Genomic DNA, 9,486 nt, shown 5'->3' on the forward strand with positions numbered 1-9,486 from the left:
GGCAGCGCGTCACCGCGCGTCACTCCCGGATAATCGAAGATGGGCAAAGAGGCGGGAGCTGGTTGTTGAAACCACGCCCACCTAGCACCTAACTTTAAGGCTTAATATAATTTAAATGGATGAGTTATAAAAAAATTCACCCACCTCACAGTTGTCATGAAGGGCAAAATTAGCTATATAGACCAAAATCATTTTTTGAACCAGGCTGTAAACATGTTTTTTTCTGCTGTAAAGTTGGGCATTTTAACATGGGGAGTCTATGGGATTGACTCCCTTTTGGAGCCAGCCTCTAGCGGCCAGTTGATGAATTACAGTTTAAGTCACTTCCTTGTTGGCTTCACGAGAGAGAGCGGGAGGTTGCCGCTTAGTGGTAATACAGTACATCGGGCAGGACATCCTATCGCTCGCCTATCATTTATGGCTTATCATCTGAAATCGGTTAGTAGCAGCAACTTTACATGGACGTTCAATATAATGATAACCTAGAGAAATGTGCGGAGTGTGTAAGCTGAACATTAGTGCTCACTGCAGGACAGATGGAGGCACCAGAGCGGTCACTTGCACTTAAAATACTCCTTCATTTTTGGTCATACAGATAAGAGTAATACATATGTGACCTGTACTGTCAAAATGAGCAAATTTTCAAAATTGAGTTATTTTTATTTTACATTCTCTATTAAAATACCTTCAAAATGATGTATGATTTGTTGGAATCGGATGAAAAATGACTGAGCTACACCTGTGTGAAGTCGATGGAGTCAGCAAAGTAAATTTAGAGAAAAACTGATTTAAAGTTTTCTGAAGATTCCAAAGCAAAATCACCCAGCAACATTACATCTTTCCCCCCACTTCTTTTCTTAATAATCATTACTAGATTAATAATCACAATATAGCTGTTTTTTATTAAAAAATTTGTTGTTATAAATAAGCATTCAAATAAGAACAACAAATAGTAAAATGTAAAAATCACTTAAGTGTGTTCATTAAAAATAAATTGATTATTAAAACTACAAAAACCGTTCAATCAAGCAGCGAGTGATTCCCTCTTTTCTTTTATTGTTTGATTAACATTGAGACAGACGGCCTATATTAAGACATAGTGTAATGCACGGTTTCACATCCGATGTTTTTCCCCAAAAGTTCCCCAAACGTTCACTTAAGTTATAACAGATTGTGTTTGCGTGACTACTTAAATATATTTAGCCTACTGTAAATCTGTGTATATGTGTATCGGGATAGAGCACCGTCGGTGTCTGTTGTCTTTATGTGTGTGCTTCGGATGAGAGGCAGCGCGAGAAGCGAGTGGAGAAAAGGTACTCCTCGCAGAAAACAAACAAATAAAGATACTTTTAGATGTTTAATTACTATTTGGAGCACTGGGATCGCTAGACAAGGGCTTAATGAACTAATTTTTGTGAAAATCTCAAATTCGACCAAAATCGACATTTTTTTGCTTTTTTTGCCCGTAGCTCAAAATTAGCTGTGCGCATTACTACTCATTTTGCAAGCACGGGTCACATATTTAGAATCTTTAAAGACCTTAAGTTTATTTGTGTGCACTCACAATAACAACAAAACATTGCGCTTTTGTAAAATAATGAAAGCAAACAGGATGCGCTTTCTGCCGTCTCGGTCTCTGTGAACTTTAGCGCAAAACGATATGCTTGCCGACATGAAAAATATATCTATATCTATAGAGAGTGAAATGTCTACTTTTAAATGAACCAATTCAAATGGAAAACAAATATTTTCAGATTATGTAATCCGTATGAAACATGTATACAGGCAGAGATGACGAGTCAGTGTCTCCAACTTCATCTCTTAAGCCGAAAACAAAGAAAGCACTAGTTTATCAATAAAGTAAAATATTAATGCAGCTTCTTTGCTGTTTTTCCCGACTCATTCATAATCATTACTTCTGCCGGTGTGCTGTGGAAAGCTTTATGCGTGTGCTTGAGCGCTTATTAGGCTATGTAGGCAATTAAAGTCTCATTATAATGATTTAAATGGTTTATTAATAAACGTGCGATTAGTCGACTAATGCTTAAAATGAATGACTACTAGTCGACCCGAAAAATCTTTAGTCGAGGGCGATTTAAAGTTTTCTGAAGATTCCAAAGCAAAATCACCCAGCAACATTACATCTTTCCCCCCACTTCTTTTCTTAATAATCATTAATAGATTAATAATCACAATATAGCTGTTTTTTATTAAAAAATTTGTTGTTATAAATAAGCATTCAAATAAGAACAACAAATAGTAAAATGTAAAAATCACTTAAGTGTGTTCATTAAAAATAAATTGATTATTAAAACTACAAAAACCGTTCAATCAAGCAGCGAGTGATTCCCTCTTTTCTTTTATTGTTTGATTAACATTGAGACAGACGGCCTATATTAAGACATAGTGTAATGCACGGTTTCACATCCGATGTTTTTCCCCAAAAGTTCCCCAAACGTTCACTTAAGTTATAACAGATTGTGTTTGCGTGACTACTTAAATATATTTAGCCTACTGTAAATCTGTGTATATGTGTATCGGGATAGAGCACCGTCGGTGTCTGTTGTCTTTATGTGTGTGCTTCGGATGAGAGGCAGCGCGAGAAGCGAGTGGAGAAAAGGTACTCCTCGCAGAAAACAAACAAATAAAGATACTTTTAGATGTTTAATTACTATTTGGAGCACTGGGATCGCTAGACAAGGGCTTAATGAACTAATTTTTGTGAAAATCTCAAATTCGACCAAAATCGACATTTTTTTGCTTTTTTTGCCCGTAGCTCAAAATTAGCTGTGCGCATTACTACTCATTTTGCAAGCACGGGTCACATATTTAGAATCTTTAAAGACCTTAAGTTTATTTGTGTGCACTCACAATAACAACAAAACATTGCGCTTTTGTAAAATAATGAAAGCAAACAGGATGCGCTTTCTGCCGTCTCGGTCTCTGTGAACTTTAGCGCAAAACGATATGCTTGCCGACATGAAAAATATATCTATATCTATAGAGAGTGAAATGTCTACTTTTAAATGAACCAATTCAAATGGAAAACAAATATTTTCAGATTATGTAATCCGTATGAAACATGTATACAGGCAGAGATGACGAGTCAGTGTCTCCAACTTCATCTCTTAAGCCGAAAACAAAGAAAGCACTAGTTTATCAATAAAGTAAAATATTAATGCAGCTTCTTTGCTGTTTTTCCCGACTCATTCATAATCATTACTTCTGCCGGTGTGCTGTGGAAAGCTTTATGCGTGTGCTTGAGCGCTTATTAGGCTATGTAGGCAATTAAAGTCTCATTATAATGATTTAAATGGTTTATTAATAAACGTGCGATTAGTCGACTAATGCTTAAAATGAATGACTACTAGTCGACCCGAAAAATCTTTAGTCGAGGGCAGCCCTAGTGTTTTCACTGCTTGACTGTAGAGGTGAACATTTTTAAGACGTAACAAGTGGACTTATTAGAGCGTCTCATTCTAGCATTAAATGCTGAGAAGATGTGTGGCCTGGAAGCCTCAGAAGGACTGGACTGGGAAGGACACAGCTTTACTAGGATGCAGCTTTGAGAAGCACACTTGGTTTTTGAATGTCTTTTCAACTATTAGACAACAGTTGAATGTGCCACCGATGGACTCCAGACAGTCAGTGTGCAGAATCAATAGAGATGATCCAGAGAAATGGGATGCACCTTATCTAAATTTAAAGTGTTATGGCAATGGGTTATGGTTATGGGTCTGAATACTTATGTCAATGTGATTTTTCTTTTTAATTTACTGTTTCTATTGTTGTGGGTCAGACAGCGGTGGAAATATACGTAATGCAAACAGTGTTTCATTTAATATGCATATGTTTTGTGATAAGGTTTATTAGTGAATGTGCAGAATTAATATATATGATCTTGCGTTATTGTTGGATAGTTGTCATTGCTCTTGTCCTCATTCATAAGTCATGTGCATTTCATGAATCTGTTTTATTTGGGACGTGTCGAATGTGTCTTTGACTTCATGCTTTGGGAGCTCTTATAATGAAAGAGTGTCATTCATCACTTGTGCTGTCATTTGAAACTTATCCTAAACCAGATCTAATACCTGAACAGCTTGATTTATAAACAGTGTATCACTCATTTGTTTTCTAAGTGTGTGGCTAAAACTATAGGTTTAGTGTTTTGTTCAATTCTAAAATACTAAAAATTCTCTTTTAGGGGCTAGTTTTTATAGTTATCTTAATACAAAAATCTAAGGCATGTTCTAATTTAAATAAATTCCACATAGAATATGTATCCACAGGCTTTTGCAAATCTGGAACAATTGTTAGTCACACTTTATGCATTGCTTTCACTGTACATGTTTGTTTATTAAATATTTTAGTTATTTGAATGTGCTTTAAGCTAATAATAGTAGTGAGCTCTGTTTAAAGGGGTGCTATTATGCTTTTTCACTTTTTCAACTTTAGTTAGTCTGTAATGTTGCTGTTTGAGCATAAAAAAGATCTGCAAAGTTACAAAGCTCAAAGTCCAATTCAAAAGGAGATATTTTGTTAAACAGAAATCACTTTTCAAAACTACAACGAACGACTCGTTTGGACTACAACGCATATTTTCCGGGATTTGTGATATCACAAATATCGACGAATGGGACGAGACCTGGTTGAGCTGCACTAGAGAAGGCAACGAGTGTTATAACTATGTCGGAGCTTTCCCAAGGCAGACGAACTTAGAGTGGTTACAATCATCCGGGTTTAAATCGAGCTCAAATTGATTTGATTTTGACGCAATATTTACACTGAAGCTCGCAGGCGGCTATGGTAAGGGGCGTGACATTTCCCGACCAGGCGCCGAGTGCTGCCAATCACAGCACACACTGGCCCAGCTAACCAATCACAGCACATTTCGTATTTCAGAAGGCGGGCCTTCATTTGATACAGGAACTATTCGAGCCGTTCATGCCAGACTGAGGAGAGAGGTGTTGTAATAATGTAAAATATGTGAAAAATAATGTGTTTTTCGAACAACCTAGTATGAGAGCCTGTTCTACACCCCCAAACCAAAATCAAGACTTTGTCAAAGAGCATAATAGGACCCCTTTAACACATTTTACCATATTTAAATCGGTTTTTCAAAATTCTTTTAAATTTATTTCCCCAAAATCAACTGCGCAAATGTGAAAAGAGCTCCAGTGCTCATTTACAGTGACCCTTAAGTTCACACAGGTATCGAATAAGAGAATGATATAGTTATTGACATTGGACTTTTGACATGTTTGACCTCCAGACAAGATCCATATAATTTTTCTCTGAACTTTGGACCTTGTTTATGTTGTTTTATTTTTTTAAAGATTTATTTATGGCGTTTTATGCCTTTATTTGCACAGGACAGTATAGGTCGACAGAAAGCGAAGTGGGTGAGAGAGAGGGGGATGGGATCGGGAAAGGTCCGCGATTATATGACTCGATTCATCTGAAGTACGTATGTGTTAACCTGTGATGTGTGTGTGTGTGTGTGTGTGCATCTGGTGGAGGTGTCAGACTGGCCCGAGGCAGATCTGCAGCTGGGACAGGTGTCTGGTCTGGCTCTCAACTCTAATGGTGACCTGATCATCTTCCACAGAGGAGATCACATATGGGGAATTAAGTACGTTACGGAATATAAACCCACTCCAAACATTTAAGATTTCTCAACTAGAAGCTCAGAGGAAAAAAAAAAGAATTTGTGTGAGTGATAAAGTGTGAAGTGATGAACTGATGTAGAATTGAACTTTTATCTAGACATGTAACGAACACTGACTTTTTGCTCATGAAGTTGTCATTGTCTGACTCTTAACAATGTTAGTGTGTGATGAAAGGTAATTTAAAGACAGTGGCACCACTGCATTGTGTTCTGTAGCTTAAAAGAATAGTTCACCCAAAAATGAAAATTGTCATCATTCTCATGGGTCATTCAAACCCATGAGAATTTTGCTCATTTTTGGAGCACTATTAAAGATATTTTTAATGTTCTCATAATATTCTCATTCATTTTTGTCAGTCCATTGAACGTCGATGCAAGCAAACATTTTCAAGCTTTAAAAAGACATTGTAAATATAATCAAGCAGTTTAATCCAAATTTTCTGATGAGATTGTTTTATATGTTGAACAGATTTCATTTATGCCTTTTTTCACATATAAACACTGATCAATTATTTTTATGTTTGGGTTAACTATTCTTCTAAAGGGGTGAATTCTGCTTATGTAGAATATGTTGTGATGATATAATCAAGTTGTTTTCCCTTCCAGCTCCTTTAATTTCAATGGCATCTACCAGCAGAAGGATCTGGGTCCAATCCAGCAGTCCACAATCATGGTGGTGGATCCAGTCAAAGGAAAAGTGCTCAAAGCTTCAGGAAGAAATATGTAAGTCTATGAGATTCTGTTTTTGCACCATGTCTACACTTCGTGTTAGTTGCACAATGCAATTTACAGAGTGGAATTCTGCCATTTCTAATCAGTGAAGCTGCATTTGCACTGTAGACAGATTGTTTATAATAAGAACATGCAGTGTAGACACTGTACTGCTGTTTGCTGTATTTCCTATTTTTGATGCATCAATGAAATGTTTGTTTGAACAGGTTCTATATGCCGCATGGAATAACTACTGACAAGGACGATAATTACTGGGTGACCGATGTGGCACTTCATCAGGTAACGATGCTCAGATGAACTCAAGAAACAAGAAACTTAATGTAAAAGTGAAAAAGGAAAAAAAACCTTTGGAGAAACCAGGTTCATCCGGGAGGGTTAAATTGGCTAAGTTCAGGACAGTCCTGGATGGGTGGCAGAAAATGCATGTATGAATATCTATAACTTTTAATATCTATCAAATCCCAATATAATCATGATTTTTTTATTAGAGGTCCAGACAAAATAAGAATTATCACCTGAAAAGGTTCATTTGAAAAGCATTTGTGGTAAACAATAGAATTGAAATGAACACATCATAATGGTCAAGCCAAAATGTGACCCTGGAGCACAAAACCAGTCTTAAGTCGCTGGGGTATATTTGTAACAATAGCCAAAAATACATTGTATGGGTCAAAATTATCAATTTTTCTTTTATGCCAAAAATCATTAGGATATTAAGTAAATATCATGTTCCATGAAGATATTTAGTAAATTTCCTACCGTAAATATATAAAAACTTAATTTTTGATTAGTAATATGCATTGCCAAGAACTTCATTTGGACAACTTTAAAGATGATTTTCTCAATATTTAGATTTTTTTGCACCCTCAGATTCCAGATTTTCAAATAGTTGTATCTCTGCCAAATATAGTCATATCCTTATTTATTGAGCTTTCAGATGATGTATAAATCTCAATTTCTAAAAATTGACCCTTATGACTGGTTTTGTGGTCACAAATAATGTATCTGTATTCTGTACAAAAACATTGTATAATGTAAATGGCATAACTATGTAACTCAAGCACATTTTTTCTCTATATGTAGGTATTCAAACTGAGCAGCGACGGTAAAGATCGGCAGCTTCTGGTTTTGGGAGAAGCCTTTGAACCAGGAAGTGACAAGAAACACTTCTGCCAGCCTACAGATGTGGCTGTGGACCCTGTTACTGGAAACGTCTATGTCTCAGACGGCTACTGCAACTCCAGGATCCTCAAATTCTCACCAGAGGGCAAATATATCTCGCACTGGGGAGCAGGTACACTTATAAGCTCCTAATAGTTTCATGTTCAAAAGAACGTGTTGACATTGATGCAACGAGACAATACTTTTATAATGAGAAATACTTTGATATTGCTGCTAGGGATGATGAATTGAATCAGTAAGGCAGAACTATTTTGTTTCTCATCTGTTCTTGAATTTCTTTAGATCGTGGCATGATGTGTTGCTCTTTAAGCATGCTTCACTTTGTCAGACAGGTTCTTTTTAAGTGATTTCTTGATTCAGCTGTAATCAGGCCTGCGTGTGGCTAGAGAAATTGAGCTCAGCTTTCTAAAATAATGTGGTTAATCACAGTTCTTTCATGATTTAACAGGAGGGGGCAATTAATTTTTTTACGTAGTGCCAGGCAGGTTTGGACAGCCTTTTTCCCTAAATCGTCATTTAAAAACTGCATTTTGTATTTACTTGCATTATCTTTGTGTAATATTAAAATTAGTTTGATGATCTGAATCTTTTAAGTGTGACAAATATGCAAAAAATTAAGGAAGGGGGGCAAAAAACTTTTCATGGCAGCGTATGTTAATGGTTGTATTTTTTTTTCAGTATTCCTATCCATAAGGGTTTTGATGCATAATAGTAACCCTGGAATGTGATGAAACAGAGTTTCAAATAGCTGGGCTGAGATATATAACAACTGTTATGACTGCAGAAATATGTTAATTCAGTATATACACATTAACCCACCGGTCACAATTGTGACCAACCATAAAACACACTTTTTCACACACTTTTCAAAAAATAATCATTACTTCAAAGGGTTACTAATGACACCTCACCTGGATATTTTCATGTCTGAAAAATGTTTTGGATTAAACAGGTTGAGTCTCAGTTAATACTCATTCTCTGCTGATGGCACAGGCTCCTCGGACAGAAAACGGCGCGCTTCATTCTTGATCCCGCACAGTCTGACCTTCCTGCCCGATAAACAGGAGCTGTGTGTGGCTGATCGAGACCATGGACGCATTCAGTGCTTCATGGCAGATACCGGCGAGTTTGTGAAGGAGATCAAAAAAGAGCAGTTTGGAGGAGAAGTGTTCGCCATCGCATACTCGCCTGTCCAAGGTATGTGTGAAGAGAGCAGGTTACATCTCTCTACAGAGCAGATCAGTGTTGGTTTATTGGATCATCACGTTGTCATATTCATTTGAACAAAATATAACATTGAACGTGGACGTCATCTCCATCCTGTAAACCTTTGATTTATAATGTGAATACAGTACGTTCAAAAACATACTAATGCTTTGTTGTCTGTATGTTGTTAATGTGTGGTTTCAGGTGGTCTCATCTATGCGGTGAATGGAGTGCCTCCAGATGGGCAGGTCGCCCCCCTTCAAGGCTTTGTTATCAGTTATTCAAGCAAGGAGATCCTGGATTCCTTCAGTCCAGACGCACAGGTGCTGGTTACAGCTTTAACTCATATTTACACATTCAAAACACACACAAGACTCTGTCATTGACCTTACAAAGAACAGTTATTGATCACATGAAAAGCTGCTAGTGTGGATATGAACACATTTACGTAGTAGATGCTTTTAGCCACAACGATTACCATTACCATATTAGCAACATTCAGTATGGTGGCAGCCAGTGTTGGGGTACCGCATTACAAGTAACGCGAGTTACGTAATCAGATTACTTTTTTTCAGTAACCAGTAAAGTAACGCATTACTTTTTAATTTACAAGAGAATATCTTGAGTTATTTTTTCAAATAGGTAACGCAAGTTACTTTTTTTTTCAAATTTATTGACTGACAGCTCTCCTGTCCCCA

General features: G+C 36.7%; 1 protein-coding gene across 1 annotated transcript in view; it reads left to right on the top strand.

The window, feature by feature from the left end:
* The window catches only part of LOC107715844 (peptidyl-glycine alpha-amidating monooxygenase B-like), a 50,474-nt gene that overhangs the window by 36,552 nt on the left and 4,436 nt on the right, over positions 1-9,486 (top strand). Inside the window, exons 19-24 of the mRNA XM_016522056.1 lie at positions 5,503-5,632; positions 6,275-6,391; positions 6,607-6,679; positions 7,484-7,694; positions 8,576-8,779; positions 8,993-9,111. Coding sequence (XP_016377542.1) covers positions 5,503-5,632; positions 6,275-6,391; positions 6,607-6,679; positions 7,484-7,694; positions 8,576-8,779; positions 8,993-9,111 — 854 coding nt within the window. The remainder of the gene's footprint in view (positions 1-5,502; positions 5,633-6,274; positions 6,392-6,606; positions 6,680-7,483; positions 7,695-8,575; positions 8,780-8,992; positions 9,112-9,486) is intronic.

This window comes from Sinocyclocheilus rhinocerous, unplaced genomic scaffold, assembly GCF_001515625.1.
Source record: "Sinocyclocheilus rhinocerous isolate Xijiao unplaced genomic scaffold, SAMN03320098_v1.1 scaffold178, whole genome shotgun sequence".
Lineage (NCBI taxonomy): Eukaryota > Metazoa > Chordata > Actinopteri > Cypriniformes > Cyprinidae > Sinocyclocheilus > Sinocyclocheilus rhinocerous.